At 62.4% G+C, this 18,535-nt stretch overlaps 1 protein-coding gene across 1 annotated transcript in view; it reads left to right on the forward strand.

The window, feature by feature from the left end:
- The window catches only part of PTCH2 (patched 2), a 21,417-nt gene continuing 2,882 nt past the window's right edge, over positions 1 to 18,535 (forward strand). Inside the window, 21 exon segments of the mRNA XM_030953464.1 lie at positions 1 to 70; positions 73 to 299; positions 566 to 758; positions 10,431 to 10,620; positions 10,739 to 10,808; positions 11,037 to 11,128; positions 13,104 to 13,299; positions 13,390 to 13,511; positions 13,768 to 13,915; positions 14,145 to 14,276; positions 14,357 to 14,512; positions 14,617 to 14,709; positions 14,796 to 14,921; positions 15,001 to 15,119; positions 15,223 to 15,628; positions 15,717 to 16,029; positions 16,290 to 16,432; positions 16,521 to 16,701; positions 17,147 to 17,430; positions 17,955 to 18,092; positions 18,220 to 18,362. Coding sequence (XP_030809324.1) covers positions 1 to 70; positions 73 to 299; positions 566 to 758; positions 10,431 to 10,620; positions 10,739 to 10,808; positions 11,037 to 11,128; positions 13,104 to 13,299; positions 13,390 to 13,511; positions 13,768 to 13,915; positions 14,145 to 14,276; positions 14,357 to 14,512; positions 14,617 to 14,709; positions 14,796 to 14,921; positions 15,001 to 15,119; positions 15,223 to 15,628; positions 15,717 to 16,029; positions 16,290 to 16,432; positions 16,521 to 16,701; positions 17,147 to 17,430; positions 17,955 to 18,092; positions 18,220 to 18,362 — 3,542 coding nt within the window.

An 18,535-nucleotide genomic window follows, 5' to 3' on the forward strand; every position in this document is an offset into this window, starting at 1 on the left:
ATGGGCGCTGCCGCGGTGGCGGCGGCCAATGGGAGCGGCGGCGGCGGCGCGGCCCCGGCGCCCCCCGCCCCCGCCTCCCCTTTAGAGGCGCGGCGGGCGGCCGGCGGCGCACACACAGCCCTCCATCCGCACCGGCACCGGCACCGGCACGGCCCCGCCGCGCGCATGGGGGCCGCCGCCGCGCTCGGCCCCACATAACGGGGGTGCCCAGCCCCGCCAGCCGCCCCGCCATGCCGGCCGAGCCCCCCCGCGCCGCGCCGCCGCCGCTCCGCGCCGCCCGCCGCAAGCCGCTGCCCGAGGTGAGTGAGGGGCGAGCATCGCCCGCTCTCGCGGGGGCTGCGGGCCGGGGAGGGGAGTTCGGAGAGCGCGGGGCAGCCCGGGGCGGGCCGGGAGGGTGCGGGGACCCCCGCGTCCCCCGGCTCGAGGAACCTCCGGCGCTCGCGGTTCCGCTCCGAAGCCGAGTGCGGCGGCCGCGGGCATCCCGCCCCGCTACGGGTCCCCTTCCCCAGGCAGGGGCTCTCCCCTCTCCTCCCCCGGGCTGACCCGATCCTCGCCCCATCCGCAGGGCAGGGCCGTGGGCCAGAGGACCCCGCTGTGGCTGCGGGCCCGCTTTCAGGCGCTGCTCTTCGCCCTGGGTTGCCGGATCCAGCGGCACTGCGGGAAGGTGCTCTTCGTGGGGCTGCTGGTGTTCGGGGCGCTGGCCGTGGGACTACGGGTGGCCTCCATCGAGACCGACATCGAGCACCTCTGGGTGGAAGGTAAGCGCGGCCCTGCGGGCTCGGCCGCCCGTGGGAACGGTCCCGGTCCCGCTCCCGGCCCCGGCTTTGTCCCCCACGCGCGGCGCGGAGTGCGGGGCCGGCCGGGAGGCAGGTGACAGCGCGGGAGCGGGGCGGGACGAGGAGGATGAGGATGCCGCCGCCGGGCGTCCCGTCACCGGGGCCGCGGAGGACGGGCCGTGGGTGCCCACGAGCCGGGGTCCCGTCTGCGCGGCCGCTCGGGCTGCGCCGTGCGCGGTGCTGGGTTGAAGAGGGACCCCCACGCGTGTCCCTGCGGGGGTCCCCGCGCGAAGGTGCTGACACGTGCGACGGGGATGGTGCTGGACACCCCCTCCCGGTGGGAAGAGCCCCCCGGGGCGGCCGCAGCCCCGCGCCGGGGCAGAGCTGGCGCCGCGGAGCCGCCAGTCCCGGCGCGGGACCCCGGCCCGGGGGGAACGGGAGCGCGGGCAGGGTCAGGCGGGAGCAAATCCCCGTTTCCGAGTGGAAGCGGCTGATCCCCCTCCTTTGTTATTAATAACTCCAGCGTGGATTTTCTCTCCCCGATCCCTGCAACCCTGCTTCACGGGTCTGGGATTTGCTTTTCCTGCGCCTCGCTTCGCCTTTGGGGGGCCCCCGGGGGGGCAGCACCCCGAGTCGCACCCCCGTCCGTGCCGCCGGGCGCGGCGGGGGGATCCCCCGGGCGGGGGTCCCCGCGGGGTGCTGTGCAGGGGCAGATGTTGCTCAGCGGAGGGGTGTCAGCCATCTTTGTGCGGGAGCGCTGCCTCCTCCCCCACGCCCCGCTCCCTGTGTGGTCCTCAGCTACTCTTGGATTTGGTTCAACAATAGAAGCAACTTTGCTCTCCCACCCCCTTTTTTTTTTTTTTTTTTTAAAAAAAGAGCTCTGCGCTCCCTGGCTGCTTGCACACAGATGCACGCACGGACCCCTGCCCAGGAATGCCCGGCTCTCCCACCTGCTCCCCACTCCCCAGGGATGTTTGTCCCCTCTCCCCAGATCTCGTCTCCATCACCCCCTTCCACTGCAACACGTAGCAGAGAAATCCAGTGATACGTCCCGGTCCAGCCAGTGCCTGAGCTGTGGCTGCTGAAGCAGGGACGTGCTCCCTCCGTGGTTCCCTTCACTCTGGGTCGTGGCTCCGGCTCCATTGAATTTTTATTGTGCTTTTGGGGTAGCAAGGAGTCAGCGTTTTGTGGAACCGTGGCCAGGAAGGCGGCTGTGGTTGTTCCTGTTAAGGGGAATGGGACTTGCGGCACATCAGGGTGGAGAGCGGGATGGGGAAGGGGCCAAGCCTGGGGACGGCTGGAAGCGCCCAGAAACCCGGCTTTTCCTGAGCCCCACTGAGCCTCCCTGCTCGCCCGGCCGCAGCAACAGCGACTGCGGCTGCTCTTGGGGGATTTCCCCCACGCTGTGGTCTGGCTGTAATGTGGGTGCCGGGGGCCTCTCTCAGGAACCTTCACTTTCTCAGGGCTTCTCTTCTTCTTCGGTGTCAGGAGTTGGATTTAATTTTTTTTTTTTTTTTTACTCTGTGGTGAAACACCGCTGACGTGGGAGTCCTGCCCCTTCCTGGGCAGCGGGTGCGCTGGGGTCTGTGCGCAGCCCCCGCTCTGGGTCTGTGGTGCCTGCCTGAGGACGGTGTGGGTGCCAGGGGCGCTGCTCAGAGCCCCTTGTCCTTCCTGGGAGGGCTCCTCCCCCGGGAGTGTGCACTTGGGGCAGACCCCTCCGTGCCTCGCTCCTGGGTGGCACAGCCCCAGCGTCCTCAGGCGTTGGCACAACCTGCGACCACCAAGGACGATGCGTCTGAGATGGCTTTAGTCCCATGGGGTGGCATGCGTGGGTCAGGATGTGGAAGGAAGGTTTGTGGTGACACTCTCAGTCTCGTCTATCAGCTGTGGGGCTGCCTCCCTTCCCCATAACCATCTGTAGGTCCCTGCCTCACCGCCAGCCTCAGCTTCTGCGTTTTCTGGTGAGATCAAAGCATCCCCCGCATATGGCCAGCCCTGATCACTGCACCCCATGCTGCTGCTGTGGGGATGGGCATTATCAGGGGACAGGAGGGCCTGGGATGCCCCTGGAGAGTGGAACACAATTGCCCAGACTCTGTGGTTGCATCCAGAGTTGAAGCTGCTTTGGGATTTTTCTCAGCCACTACTTTCTCACGTTCCCCCATGTGTGGCAGAGTTGGAGTCTGTGTCCTCTGCAGTCAGCCTGGTGCCGCTGTGGCAGGCTGAAGCAATGCAGTTCTTGCTCCTTGGCTGGCAAAGTTGGTATCCCATCAGCTTGATCCCAAGTGTTTGGGATCCCCAGGGTGCTGGGCACCTGAGCTCCTGCCTCCTCTGGGTCTGTGAGGAGATGTTTGTGGGACTGTGGTTCATCCCAGCCCCGAGGCAGTGCTGTAGGGTGTCTAAGGGGCAGGGTATGTGTGCAGGGAATCCCAGGCCCATCATCCCGGCCCAGTGGGTCCCAGCTCAGGGGCAGGGTGGCTTAAGGTTCCAGGAAGCCTCTGGTGACTGCACCCAACCACCTGTGTCTGCCTAGCCAGGCTGAGGGATGCGGGTGGTGATGCTCCAACCTACAAGCCACCCCACTCAGGTGAGGTCCCAGTGCTGCAGGAGCAGAGTGTGACCCTGTGCCAGGCAGTCCCCACTGCAGGCTGAGCTCAGCTCTCTGGGAGCTGGGATCCTGCTGAGCAGGGGAGAGAAGGGAGCTGCTTCCCATGGGAGCATGATGCTGATGTGCCATCCCCCTCCTCCCCAAACAGGGGAATAGGGTGGGCAGCCCTGCTTTGGCCCCATGACTGGGGTCAGCACTTGGGCCATGCTGATGGTATGTCCTCCTGAGCCTCAGCTGTGACCCCGGCCACTTGTGGGAAAGCAGAAAGTCCTCTGTTCCAATTCTGGGAATGTCCTTAGACCAGGGGGCTGGCTGAGGGGTTCTTGTGGTGTTCTGGGCTTATGCCTGACCTGTATCCCTGTTTGGGAGATGGAAGGAGGCTGTGCCACCCCATAAATTGGACTCGCCTGTGGAAATGTTCAATTAGGCTCCTCCGAAGCAATTAGCCACTCAGAGGCTTTGCAATCCCGGCTAGCGGCGAGTGTTGAGTTACCTCTGGACACCTGGCAGCTGTTCCTGGCTCTCCCAGGGCGTCTTTAGGGCCAAGGGGAGGCGAGCTCTGGGCAGGCAGAGCCCTGGGTGGTGAATGGGTCTGCCTGATTTATAGCGCTGAGGGCTGGTTCAAAGGAAGGCCGGGTTAATTCCTAACCGGAACAGCCCAGCACCCCGCGCAGCCGTCGCGCTCTCAAAGAGCTGCCGAGTCTCCCTGGAGAAGACCCTGTCCCTTTCCTGGAGGGGTCACGGACACCCCGAATGTGCTGCTGGGATGAAATAGGACGCATCTTATGGGGGTGAGGGGGATTTGCTCTCTTGTTCTCATCTTGGGGCACAAAGCTGAGACACCCCCAGCCCTCTTGGCAGTGGTTTCTGTCCTTCCTTGACCTCTGCAGCAGTTCTTGGCACAGGGCATCAGTTCCTCGGCACCCAGGACAGGGCTGGGATGCAGCCTGGAGCTCCCCCCGCGGCCGGCCAGCTCGGAGAGGAGGTGCTGGCTGGCTCTGTTTGCAGAGAGGGGCACAGGGAATGGGAAAGCCCCAAGAGGAAGCCAAGGACGGGATTGAACGCCCTCAGCACTGTCTGTGTGGCCTCTCTTCCCAGCTCCTGTCCCCACTGTGCTGGGTGGGTCCCGTGGAGGGGTGTGGGGCAGCAGCACTGGGGGCTGCAGGGATGCCACAGCCGTTCCTGGGTGGGCACACGGAGAGGTGGGTGGTCTCCTCGCTGGGTGGGTGGGTTTGTGGGGTGGGATGTTTGTGCAGGGGCTGAGAAAGGAGCGGGTGAATCTGGGGGGCTCTGTGTGGCTGGTGCTGACAGGTTGGGGGGCTCTGATGGCAGTTTGTCCCCGTGTCTGGGGCAGCAAGATGCCTGCTGGGATGTGCCCAGAGCTGGCTTCACTTCACTCCTGTAGGGTGGCTCCTGGACTGCCATGTCCCTGCTCTGTCCCCAGATGGGTGTCCTGGGGAAGAGGGTCCCCATTTCTCTTGGGGTGTGGCGACACAGGTATTGCTCTGCAGGAAGGACAGGGACAGCCCAGGGTGCCTGAGGACTGTCTTGCCTGGCCTGGTGGGATTTTTCCTTTGGCACCCTGCTGTCCTCTCTGTTTGCAGGGTCTGGGTATCTGTGGGGACAGTGTTCCCATCCGCGGGGGCTTGGAGGAGTGAGGAGCAGCTGGGGTGTTGCTGCCATGAAGTGCTGAGATCCCTGTTATCCCAAAAACCTGCCTGCCTGGCTCTCCCCTCTGCTCCAAACTCCCCTCTGGCTCTGAAAGAACCTTTCTTCTCGAGAAGGGGGGCAGGGAAGGAGGCTCACCCAGTAGCCCCCCACCCACCAGAAGATGGGGTCCAGGCAGTTCACCTTTATTTATTTATCTTTGGGAGGTGAGCACAAAACCTCTTGCTCTTCCTTTTCCCTTCCTTGACAGCTTGGTCAGCTTTTTTGGGCTGGAAAATTTTGCTAATTAACCCAAAGAGACTGGAAGACTTTACAGATGGCTGCGGCTTATCTGCCCCTGTCCATTTTGCTTTCCTTTTCAACTTATATTTTTTTTATTTCCTAGAAAGTTTGTTTTTTCTTTTTTTATATATATGATTTTTTAACTTGGACATATCTACGGACTTAGGGAACGGGCTCTTTTTTTGTGTGTTTTAAATGTTATTTGGCGGCTGGGAGGGGGCAGCGCCAGGGCCCAAGAAGAGGGTTTTATTATCTGCCTCTCCCTCGGGCCTGGAAAAGTGGTCTGAGTTCAAAAAATTCATTTCTTGCCTGAATGAAGCCAGCAATGTGGAAAAATTTCACCATTCAGAGGGGAATGAATGTATGTTTCAACCACACATTAAGTGACATTAGCAAGCAGTGGAGTGCCTAATGTGGCCATTTTTCACAGCAGCCAACAGAGGGGGTGATTAGCATAATTAGTACAGGCAGCCCTATACATATGGAAATGGCAAATGCCTAAATGCCAACACCAGTGGAAATTTATGTCAATGCTGACAGGAGTCTTAGCGGTGAATAGTTCCCAACTGAATCCCCTCTCCCCCCCTTCCCTCTTTTTCCCCCCTCTCTCTTTTTCGGGGGTCGCGCTGTCCCCTCGGCGCTGGCCGGGGCGGTGCGAGCTCCCGGCTGCCCCCCTGGCTGCGCTGGGAACCGCCGCCCCCCGATTTGGGGTAATAAAGACATTAATTTAGCTTCGCCGTTAAACAAAAGAGTTCGGCCGGGGCCGGCGGCTGGGGAGCTGGCCCCAAACGGGCCCTTTCAGCCCCTCCGCCGCTGGCTTTTTGAAGGCATCCCCGGCTTCTGCCGCCCCTCTTGGCTGAGCCGCCAGCCCCTTCCGTGGGGCTGGCTTCAGCTGGAGGAGCTGGGGCAGCGCCGAGCCCTCGGCCGTGCCTCGGTGCTGCCGGGGCACCCATCTGCCAGGCAGCTGCCCCCCTTCCCGGGAGCAGCCGCGGGGTGAATGGGGCCGGCAGGACGTGTTTTGACAGGATGGGGCCGCCGGGCTTTTGGCGAGGCTGGCGGTAGCGGCCGGGACAGGTAAAAATGGCTCTTTCAGTGTGCCCTGGGCGAGACTTCCTCCGGAGCAGCATGGGTCCTTTCACTGCCTCCCTAATCCAGCTAATCCGCCCCACAACACTTTGAAGGTGGCCTCCGGCTTGCACGCCGCTCAGCACGGGGAAGCTGCAGCCGAGGGATGCTCGGGGCGGTGCCTCGGGACCCCCTCCCACCGGGACGCGGGGCAGTGCTTGAGTTGCAGGGTGGTTCTGGCGTCCCTCCGAAGCCCCGGGGGCTCTGATTGCCCAGGGCCGGCATCTCTGCCCGCGGGATGTGCTCGGTCTGTGTTTGCCCCCGTGGGTGCCTCTTGTAGCAGGGGGTGCTGCAAAGGGGGTTCCCCTTGGGGATGGCTTTTCCCAGGGGATCTCAGCCTGACCCTGCCCCACTCCCAGCTGTGCCTTTGTGGTGGCTCCCAACCCTAGCATTGGGATGCTGTGATGTAGACAGGGAGCTGCTCATCCAGTCCCGTGCTAGTGGGCTCCAAGCTGGAGCTGGGATCAGGGCTGCAGCATCCCCTGGGCACCAGCCCAGTCTGGGACTCAACATTTGTTGTCACATCCCGTAGCCCCATTACACCAAGCGGGACAGGGCCTGATTTTGGGAGCCAAGTGAGAATGTGTACCCAGGAGTGTTCCCTCCCTGTCATCCTGTGCTACCCAAGTCACCCAAGCGGTGACAACACTGGCAGTGCCTGGGTGCCATCTGCACTGCGGTGGCACTGATGTTGACCGTGACCTCTACCCAGCCTGATGGGACAGAGTGGACTTTGCAGCATGTGTTTCCTGGGGAGACTCTGGTACCTCTCTGTGCTCCCCAGCACCTCCCACATCCCTCCCTCCCCTTCAGCCTTGCCAGGGCTCAGTGTGGGGTGGGCAGCCTGCCCGGACCCACTGCCCTCCCCGTGCCGCCCAGCCACGCTGCCCTGGCACTCTCAGCCTGCTGCCCCCCACCCTTGGGTGCTTGGAGACAGGGACAGGGCACCACGGGGTTTGTTCACCTCCTGCCCTGCCCTGGGAGAGCGTGGTGGGAGGTCCCCTTGCTGTCACAACCAGCGGGGTGGCTGCAAGGGGGCCAGCCCTGGGCTGGGGGGGCTTTGCAACTGCGCTGTGGGCAGAGGACCTGGCATGGGCTCATCTGACCCCAAACCCTCTGAGATGAGTCCGGGAGGTTCTGTCTATCTCTGGGGAGATGTGGAATGAGCTGGGATCAGACCCCTCCCAGGACAACACAGGGGCTGAGGCTCTGTCTTGGCTGGAGCAGCTGAGGGCACAAGCTGGTCCCACTGTGTGAGGGTGAACTGGCTGCAGTGCCGTGGCTGTGGCTCCTGTGCCAGCAGGGTTTGGGGTGCAGTGGCAGGGGAATGGCTCAGGCAGGGTGGCCGGGAAGGGGGCAGGGAGGCTCCAGCCCTGCTCTGTAATTTTGTGGCCGATGCTGTAATTACGGAGAGGGCTCCCCCGGCATAGCCCGTGGATGGGAGGCAGCCGCACACGCAGCCACCCTCCCTGCCAGGGACCCTGGCCCATCCCTAGCATCCACCCTCCCTGCTTGGGCACAGCAGGAGCCTGCTCTGCACCCCAGGTGTTTGGAGTGCGAGTGGCTGTAGCGTCCCAATCCACCGCCCAGCCAGAACTGCTCTGAGCCTGCACCCAGAACCCCCCAGCAGTGGTACCAAGGAGCAATGCCCGGTCCCTGTGAGGATGCTCCTGCCTCGGGGGACTGCCCTGCCCCCAGGCCCTGCTGTTGGATTTTGGAGGGAGCTGGGGGTCCAGGGCAGTGAAGCCAAACCCTGCCGGGGAGCAGAGCAGGCTGTTGGTAAGCAGGACCGGACGCCTGATTGGAACCAGAGAGCCTTTTGCATGAAAAAGCCAAGGGCTCCCTTTGTTAATTGGAATAAAAAAAACCCCAAAAAACAACAACACAACAACAACAACAAGGAGGAATTTGCATACAGTTCCTCATTAACGTGCTCATTGTCGGTATGGGGGTGCCCCAGCCCCCTCCCGGCCGGGGGGCTGCGTGCGGCGTGGGGCGTCTCGGTGCTCCCGGGCTGCCCGGCCGGCCGGCGTGCGCCCGTTTGAAGTGTCCTTGGCAGCCCTGTGTGCGCTGCCTTGTCTTTTCATGTTGCTCTTTGGTTAATTAGGGTGTTGGAATTTGAGGCTTCCTCACGGCCTTTGAAGCTTGCTGACGGCTCGCAGTGCCCTGTTCCAAATTAACACTAATTACAAGGGACGGCTTTTTATTTTCTCTCTCTCTCTTTTTTTTTTTTTATCCCCCTCCTCTTTAATTTTTCGGGGGGCTCGCCCCCACCCCGTGCTTGCAGATGTGTGGCTCCTCCCGCGGCCGCGCTGGGCGGAGATGCCGGCGGGGCAGGGCGGAGCAGGATGCATCCCCCGGGAGCAGCGGCGCTGCCGGGCACCCCCTCGGCGCTGTGTCCCACCTCCCGCCCGGGCTCGGCGTGGGTGGCACGGCTGAGATCAGAGCAGCTTGGCGCACCTCCCGCCCGACCTCCCAGCCTGCTGGGAACGGCATGGGCGTCCCACTTCCCCCCACCGCCGACACCCACCCTCCCCGTGTCCTCGTCCCCTCGCCCTTGGTGCTGCTGTCCCCTCTGACACACACACAAAAGCCGCGGCCGTGTCCCACCCCCCCGTCCCTGGCACAACCTCTATCCCAACTGGCATCTGATGGACACCAGCTGCTCCCTGGCCCAGCCAGGAACAATAAAGATGCTTTGCCCTCCCCGTTCCCAAAAAGCAGGAAAAAAAAAAAAAAACCAAAACACCAACCCATATAATAAGTCATTAAAAGGGAAGATTCTGCTCCTTATTTGCGGTCTCGCTCTGGCCTCCTCGGTGCTGGCGGAGGGCCAGGCCCGCCGGGGCCCCCGCCTCTTGCTGAGGGAGCATCCTGGTGCAGATGAATCGTGACCTCCCCTCGCTTTCCTGGGGCTGGGCAGGAGCTGGCCTCGCCCCTGCCAGCGGCACTGCCCTGGGAAGCATCCCACGCTGGGCATCCTGGGGTACCCCAGTGGGTGGCACTGGGACGGGGGCTGCACCCCAGATGTGCCAGGGCGGGGGGCTGCGAGCAGGACAGCCGAGTGGTGCTCTTGGGAGGGGTTTCAGGATCCACTTCCCACCCTCCTGTGGGCTATGTTGCCTCCCCTTTGCTATGCCAGGAGGGATGGGACCCCCCCATTCGAAGGGGATGGGGACAGCTGTCCCTGGGCTGGTGCTCAGCCATGCGAGAGACCGTGCAGGGTTTGGTCCCAGCCCCAGCCATGCTGGCTGGGAGGGGATTCCTCTTCCATGCCGAGGCAGCCGCAAATGGAGTCGGTGGCTTCAGCTGGAAACCTTGGCCCTGCTGTGCTCAGAGCTCTCCCGCTGCCAAAGGGGGACAGATCCCAGAGCCTTGACAGGGAACAGTGATGTCCCCAGCACCACCTCCCTCCCCTGTCCCCAAACCGCTGCTGGGACAGCCTACAGCTGCAGGGACTTCGGGGTGCCTGCCTCTCCCTGCCCTCCTTCCCTGCTGCCTTGGGGTGCCATGGAGGAGCTGGACTGGGCTGGGTGCCCCCAGTTTTGCTTCCTGTTTTGTGGGCTGGTTTTGGGCATCTGCAGCACCCACCACAGTGCACGGGTGGAAGTGGACAGGTTGGGTTCACTCTGCTTCACCAACCATCTGTCTGTGGGTTTTTTCTGGTGAGAGGAAAGCCAACAAGCTGCTTTGGGGCTGGGTACCATGTTGGTGGGTAGGGGGATGCCTGGTCCAATGTGTCCTGATGTGGTCCCTGTTTGGATCCCTTGGGTGTGAGCACCCAGAGGATGCAGCAATTGGGGAACCCCACCCCAAAAGCCCCTCTGAGTGAGCATAGCACCACCTGATGCTGTGCAACCTTGATTCTGCCCATCCCATTCCCTGAGCATCCTGATGGGCAGGGCAAATTGGTGGGATGGGGGCTCTGCCTGCCCTGGCACTGACAGGGCACGTCGTGGTCCCCTCCACAGCGGGCAGCCGGGTGAGCCAGGAGCTGCGCTACACCAAGGAGAAGTTGGGCGAGGAGTCCGTCTACACATCCCAGATGTTGATCCAGACCCCGAAGAAGGAGGGTGATAACATCCTGACACAGGAGGCCCTGCAGCTCCACCTCGAGGCGGCCTTGGCCGCCAGCAAGGTTCAAGTCTCCCTGTACGGAAAGTGAGTCCGGCTCCAGATGGGGGACGGGGACCCCCGCCGTGCTCTGCACATCCCTCTACCCCTTGCCATGTCCCCTGTGGGATATGCCCGTTCTCAGCTCCTCCTTCTGCCTTTCCAGATCGTGGGATTTGAACAAGATCTGCTACAAGTCGGGTGTCCCCATCATTGAGAATGGCATGATCGAGAGGGTGAGTGCTGGTCGTGGATGGCCAGAGGGAGCCCCCGAGGGTGGCTGCTGACCCACGGGGTCAGTCCATCAAAGAATGGCAGTGGATGGGCTGTGCTGGGGACAGGGCTTGCCAGCCCCAGGTGCTGGGAAGGCACTGCTGGCTGGATGGTTTGGGAAGCCCAGCAAGATGGGGGGAGACTGGGGGGTCTGATCCATCCCTGCTGACCCCTCGCATCTCCTCCTACAGATGATAGAGAAGCTGTTCCCCTGTGTGATCCTGACACCGCTGGACTGCTTCTGGGAAGGCTCCAAGCTGCAGGGAGGCTCAGCCTATCTCCCGTGAGTGTGTGTGGGGAACTCTCCTGGGCTGTGGGGGGCCTTGGGTGGGAGCAGGAGCTGGGGATGCTGCCGAGGGGCTGTGCTTGACCTCCCTTTGCAGCTTGGCTCTGCCTGCTCCAAGGTGCTTCAGTGCTGCAGCTTGTCCTGCTCAGCCCTGGGTTGGTCCCACCACCATTGCTGTCCTGCTGGGATAACACCCTGGGGACAGGTCCCTGTGCTCCCCTGCCTGGCCTCGGTGGCACAGGTAGGGCTGCACCGCTGCAGGGGGGCTGCAGCCCACAGGCAGGAACTGCCCATCCCATCCCATCCCATCCCATCCCATCCCATCCCATCCCATCCCATCCCTCCCACTAGCCAGGGATAGGGATGGGGACAGTGGCTGTGCAGCAGGCAGGTCCCTGAGGCTGCTACCCCACCCCTGGCAGTGCCTTGTGGGTGCTGTGATTGTGAGGGGGCACCCACACTCCTGAGCTGTGCCCAGGGGCACGGAGGGCACGGAGTCCCTGGGCTGGGTGACGAGTGACTCCCAGCCAGCTCCTCACACCGTGGTGGTGGGGCTGGGGACCCCGGCTTGGGCCGGGGAGCCTCCCCCACATTCCTTCTGTTTACGCGTGTGTTTGTCCGGGAGAGCTGGGGCGGCTTGTGCATTGTCAGCAAACGCAGCCCCGTGCTTTCTCATGCTAATGCTGCTCTGAAAGCTGCCCCTTGCCAAACAGATGAAATAGTGGCCTTATTCAGGCTGCTGCGGATGGGAGGAGGGGGAAGGGGCCGCAGCCTCCCCAGCCAAGACTGGGGGGCTGGTTTTGCCCCCCAAGACCTCAGGTTCTCCCCATCCCAGGCTGGGGAACTGCCGGCAGCAGGAGCAAGCGGGGCTGGGGCAGCTGTGCCAGAGGGGATGCTGGTGGCATTGCCTGCCCGCTTGGGCGGCGTTCTGGGGCTGAGCTCCGTGGCAGGCAGGGTGGCACTGGAGCAGCCACGGGACTCCTCTCTCCCAGCAGCCGAGGGAGCGGGTGCCGGGCGGGCACCCCGGCTGAGCGCCGGCCGGCCCAGGGGGACTCGTCCCCCTTTTTAACGCCAAGGGGTGAGCAGGGTGGGAGCTGGGAGAACAAAGAGCAGCAATCTATGGAAAGACAAAAGGATTTGCCCTGGCTCAGTGAAGCAAGCGAAAGCAGATAAAAGGGGCTCTCTTTGGAAGCAGCAGCAGCTCCAGTTGGTATGTGGGAATCTCGAGCGGCCGGCTCTGGCCCAGCCAGCCTTCATGAATTATTAGGCTGTGTTTCTCCCCAGAGCCCACACTTGCTCAGGGCTTTTTCTTCCCCTCTTTGGAGCGCTGGGCTGGGTTATTGGCTTTTTTGTATGTGCTTTCTGTCTTAAAAAAGAAGCTGAGTGAGGCTGGAAGCTGGCCCCCAGCTCCCCAGGCTGGGGTGGAGGGAGCAGAGCATCTGCAGGCAATGGGAAAAACCCTTTTCCTGGGTACCCAAGTCCCCTGCAGTCCTGCTGGACCTCCAAGAACGTACTCCACACCCAGCTCCCAGTATTGTGCTGAGCCCCCAGGACCTCTGCTGAGCCCCAAACTCTCCATCTTGGGGGAAAATGGCAGGAAGGGCTGTAAGGGATGCCGGGAGCTATTGCCTGCCTGCTCCCCTCTATCAAGATGTTAGCCCACGGGCAGTAATCGGCCTGACTGCTCACACAAAGCGGGGCCAGGCAGCAGGGCCGGCTCCCCCCGCTTTGTCCCGGACTAACAGGATCAGGCACGCTACTTGACTCGGGGCACGGCCCGCTGTGGCGCACAGGGCACGGGGGATTCCCCAGGAGGGGGTAAGGGATGTGCTGGGGGCTGAGCTCGTCTGCATCCCCGCATCCTGCCTGGGAAGGCATCCATAGCACCCCTGGCATGGGCTGGCAGGGGTGGTGGTGGTACTGCCTGTGGGTTTTGGCATCCCCCATGACCCCAGTGCTGCTCTCTGCCCAGGGGCCGCCCGGACATCCAGTGGAGCAACCTGGACCCTTTGCAGCTGATGGAGGAGCTGGGGCAGTTCACGTCCCTGGAAGGCTTCAAAGAGCTGCTAGACAAGGCAGAGGTGGGACAGGCTTACATGGAGCGGCCCTGCCTGGACCCCCGGGACCCCCAATGTCCCTCCAGTGCCCCCAACAAGCAGAGCCAGCAGGTGGGTCACAGTCCATGAGGACCAGGATTGGGTGTGGGAGTGTGCTTTCCTGCCTGCCCCACAATCCTGACACCTCCCCTCCTCCCACAGAGCCCCGACATCCCGGCCGAGCTCTCGGGGGGCTGCCACGGCTTCTCCAGGAAGTTCATGCGCTGGCAGCAGGAGCTGATTTTAGGCGGCACGACCAAAGACTCCCAGGGCAAGCTGCTACGGTAAGAGCTGCTGTGGTGTGGGCATCCCCAGGCACAGGGCAGGACACCTGCCCTGGCTGCAGGGGGGCTGTGGGGCTGTCTCAGAGGCTGCTGAGTGTGTGGGGCCAGTGAGCAAGGCAGAGCAAGGAGGCAGGATGCCTGAGTCCTCTCCTGGCTGTCTGTGGTGGGGATGGGTGCCGTGGGGTGGGGGATGGACCCATTCCTGCATCCTGGGGCGCTGCAGCCGGTCCCAGCGAGGTGCGTGCCTGTCCCCCAGCGCCGAGGCCCTGCAGACCATGTTCCTCCTCATGAGCCCCCGGCAGCTCTATGAGCACTTCAAGGATGACTACGAGATCCATGATATCAGCTGGAGCGAGGAGAAGGCAGGAGCCATCCTGGAGGCCTGGCAGAGGAAATTCGTGGAGGTGAGCACCGGGAACAGCCCCACATGGGGCTGGGCAGGGGTGAGCCTGTGTGTGGCATCCCTCTGTGCTCAGGTTTTCATGTGGCCACGGGTTCTGGCACTACTCTCTTTTAGTCCAGCGCGTCCCTAGGGACTGTAAGTGGTGATGCTGGCACCCTGAGTGGCTCTGGGGTGGGTGTACTGTAGAGCAGGGGGCTCCTGACTCCTCTAATGGGATGCACCTCTGGCAGCTGGCGCAGGACTCCATCCCTCCCAACGCCACACAGAGTGTCCATGCTTTCTCCACCACCACGCTCAACGACATCATGAAGTCCTTCTCTGACGTCAGCGTCATCCGGGTGGCTGGGGGCTACCTCCTCATGGTACGTGTGCCCCTTCTCTCTGTCCTCTGCCATCCCTTCATCTCCCCCCAGGCCCCCGCTAACCCACTGTGCTCTTGCAGCTGGCCTACGCCTGTGTCACCATGCTGCGGTGGGACTGCTCCAAGTCCCAAGGGGCTGTGGGCCTGGCTGGGGTCCTGCTTGTGGCTCTCTCCGTCGCCTCTGGCCTGGGGCTTTGCTCACTGCTGGGCATCTCCTTCAATGCAGCCACCACCCAGGTATGTGCTGGGGGAAGAGCTGGGTACTATGAGGTGGGCAGGACCCTGAGTCCCCTCTCAGGTGGTGGCCATGTCCCTCTGCTCACGCCAATTCTCTGTGGCAGGTCCTGCCCTTCCTGGCCCTTGGCATTGGGGTGGATGACATGTTCCTCTTGGCTCACGCCTTCACTGAGACGAGCCAGCACATCCCCTTCAAGGTGAGCACTGAGCACTGCCCAGGGGCTTCTTGGCCTCCTCCTGCCTCCCCGTGGTCCCTCTCATCACCCCTTTCCTGTCCCTACAGGAGCGGACGGGTGAGTGTCTGAAGCGCACGGGGACCAGTGTGGCTCTCACCTCTGTCAGCAACATGATCGCCTTCTTCATGGCAGCCCTGGTGCCCATCCCTGCCCTGCGTGCCTTCTCCCTCCAGGTAGGGCCACGGTCCCTTTCCAGGGCATGGGAAGGGATGGCCAGACCCCGCTCTGATGTGTGTCCCCCAATACCTGCAGGCGGCAGTGGTCGTCGTGTTCAACTTCGCCATGGTGCTCTTTGTTTTCCCTGCCATCCTGAGCCTGGACCTGCACCGCCGGGAGAAACGCCGGCTCGACATCCTCTGCTGCTTCTACAGGTACCAGCACTGGGCTGGCTGGGCTAGGTCTGACCCCACAGCTCCCTAAAGAGGACAGGGTGACTAAATATCTCATCCTCTCTCCTCCACTCTCTCCATGCAGCCCTTGCTCCTCAAGGGTCATCCAGATCCAACCCCAAGAGCTTGCTGACGCCAACGACAACCATGCCTGCCACCCATCTCCTTATGGGCACCCTGGCATGGCCACCAGCACCCAGATCACCACCACTGTGCAAGCCTTCACCCGGTGTGACCCCTCGGGCCACCACATTGTCACTGTCCTGCCACCCACCTCCCAGGTGTGCACCTCACCTGCCATCCTCCTGCCCCACAGTGACCCCTTGGGCTCGCAGGTCTTCGCCCCATCCAGCTCCACCCGGGATCTGCTGTCCCAGCTGGATGAGACCAAGGGTGGCCGGGAGTGTGTCCCCCTGCCCTTCTGCCGCTGGAGCCTCGCTGATTTCGCCCGGGAGAAGTACGCCCCACTCCTTCTGCGCACCCGCACCAAGGTGAGGGGGGGACAGCCCTGGTGGTGCCACTCAGGGTGGGTGGGTGGGTGGCACAGGACTCTTCCTGACCCCCCTGTTGTCCCCACAGGTGGTGGTGGTGGTGCTGTTCCTGGCACTGCTAGGGCTGAGCCTCTATGGGACCACCATGGTACATGATGGCCTCTACCTGACGGACATCGTGCCACGGGACACCAAGGCACACGCCTTCATCTCGGCCCAGTTCAAGTACTTCTCCTTCTACAACATGTTCATTGTCACTAAGGGTGGCTTCCACTACCCGGGTGCCCAGGCTGCCCTGCTGAGCCTGCACCAGGCCTTCAGCACCGTCAAGTACGTGGTGCGGGAGGGCAACCGCGACCTGCCTAAAATGTGGCTCCATTACTTCCAGGACTGGCTGAGAGGTGAGGGACGTGCTTCTTCTCCATGACTTCCCCTGCCTGACAGTCCTTTCCTCAGCCTGCATGCTTCCCACTGGCCTGAGAATGCCTTCCCTTGTGTGCAGCATCCTGGGGAGGATGGTCCCAAGGTGCCCAGCACTGGAAGCTGCGCCTTGGGGTTTCTGTGTGCCTATCCCTCTGGCACCACACTCCCTGGGTCACATGGGGTGGTGTGCAGGGTGGTGTGTCCCCAGGGATGCTTATCCCCCATTCTGCATCCCCAGGGCTCCAGGCCACCTTCGACAGGGACTGGCAGGCCGGGCGCATCACCCATGACAGCTACCGCAATGGCTCTGAGGATGGGGCACTGGCCTACAAGCTCCTCATCCAGACTGGCAACAAGAAGGAGCCCTTCAACTTCAACCAGGTGAGTGGTGGCAGGGCTGGGCTGACTGGGCTGGGGATGTCTCTGCCCCAGCTGCCCAGCTCATGCCCACTCCTGGTCTCTCCTGTAGCTGACCACACGGCGACTGGTGGATGAGAATGGCATCATCCCCCCCGACACCTTCTACATCTGCCTGACCGTGTGGGCCAGCAACGACCCCCTGGGCTTTGCTGCCTCCCAGGCCAACTTCTACCCTCCACCCCCTGAGTGGATTCATGACAAGTACGACACCACGGGCGAGAACCTGCGAAGTGAGTGAGCATGGTGGGCTCCTCAAGGTCCCCTCTGCCCCCAGCATCCTCCTGCCGAGTACCCCACTCCCCACACATTTTTGCCCTGAAGGGAAACCCCTCACATCCCTCACCCCATCTGGTAAACTGCCTTGCTTCCCAATGCTTAACCCTCGTCCTCTTGCATCCCACACCCTGAGCATCCCACTTTGTATTCCCTGTGCCCTTAGCAACACATGCCTGCTCCAGCCCATGAGCTTCTCACTGCAGAGTAACCCACTAATGCACAAAAATCCTACAGCCAGAGAAATGCCCTGCCCTCCTCCTTGGCCCCAGTCTGTTCCCTACACACTCCCCAGACCTGTGGTAGCCAGCCAGGCATCAGGCTGGTGTGACTGTGGTGCTCTTGTGCTGCCTGTCCACCCATACTGCTCATACCCTCATACTGCCTGTGATCTCCTCACAGTCCCAGCAGCCCAGCCGCTGGAGTTCGCCCAGTTCCCTTTCTACCTGAGCGGGCTGCGTCGCACGTCTGACTTTGTGGAGGCGATCGAGAGCGTACGGGCCATCTGCCAGGAGGCTGCGCAGCGCCACGGCGTGCTGAGCTACCCCAGCGGCTACCCCTTCCTCTTCTGGGAGCAGTACATCGGCCTGCGGCACTGGTTCCTGCTGGCCATCAGCATCCTGCTGGCCTGCACCTTCCTCGTCTGCGCCTTGCTGCTGCTCAACCCCTGGACCGCCGGCATCATCGTGAGTACGCACCCTGCTGCCCGGGGATGGCCCTGATGGGTGGGGTCCAGGGCATCCAGCCTTTCTCCCATCCTGCTGAGTGGCCCTCGGTTCCTGCTTCATGGGAATTGGCTGATGGAGTGGCCAGGGGAGGGAAGGGATGCCCATATGAGGGTGGCCATGGGTGGGGGACTCCTGTATGGAGGTACCAGTTATATCATTGATGAAGAGAATAGGGGCCCTGGATACATCCATGCAGAAGAGTGACAGGAACACCCACGTGGAGGTGGCAGTTGTTGGGGGAGCCACATGGAGGGATCAGGGAACCCATTATGATGGGAATGTGTGTAGTGGGCAGGGGTTTGATGACATCCATGCAGAGCAGGGTGAGGGCTACCCCCCCAAAAGATGGGACAGAGGGACACTCCACATAGAGGGAAGAGGGTTGGTCAGGTGAGGCTGCCCTATATGGAGTAGGGTCAGGCTTGCCAGGAAGGGGGGACAGCCAATCAAAGCCATCTCTCATTGACCCCACCACCCTCCAGGTCTCCATCCTGGCCATGATTGCTGTGGAATTGTTTGGCATCATGGGGCTGATGGGCATCAAGCTGAGCGCCATCCCTGTGGTCATCCTCATTGCCTCGGTGGGCATCGGTGTGGAGTTTACTGTCCATGTGGCCCTGGTGAGTACAGGCTGATCCCAGTTTTCCCACTCCCTGGCACCCTCACCCGCTTTGCCATGTGCTGATGGGTTGCCCATCGTGGGTGGCACACAGGGACAGCCCCACATGACATTTTCATCCCACTCAGGGCTTCCTGACAGCTGCGGGGAGCAGGAATGTGCGCTCGGCCGCAGCACTGGAGCACACTTTTGCGCCTGTGATGGATGGTGCTGTCTCCACCCTCCTGGGTGTCCTCATGCTGGCTGGCTCTGAGTTTGATTTCATCATGAGGTGAGCACTGAAGAAGGGTAAATCAGCCACGTGCTGCCCTACAAGAACTTTGGCAGTGGGGGCTGGTGGGTGTCCAGGGCAGTCCCCCCTGTCTGGCAGTAGGGATGTGGGGTAGCTGGTGAGCACATCTTGCGAGGGACTGCCATTCCATCTCGCCTGGAGGCTGGGGAGAC

The sequence above is a fragment of the Camarhynchus parvulus genome, chromosome 8 (genome assembly GCF_901933205.1).
Source record: "Camarhynchus parvulus chromosome 8, STF_HiC, whole genome shotgun sequence".
NCBI classification, from domain to species: domain Eukaryota; kingdom Metazoa; phylum Chordata; class Aves; order Passeriformes; family Thraupidae; genus Camarhynchus; species Camarhynchus parvulus.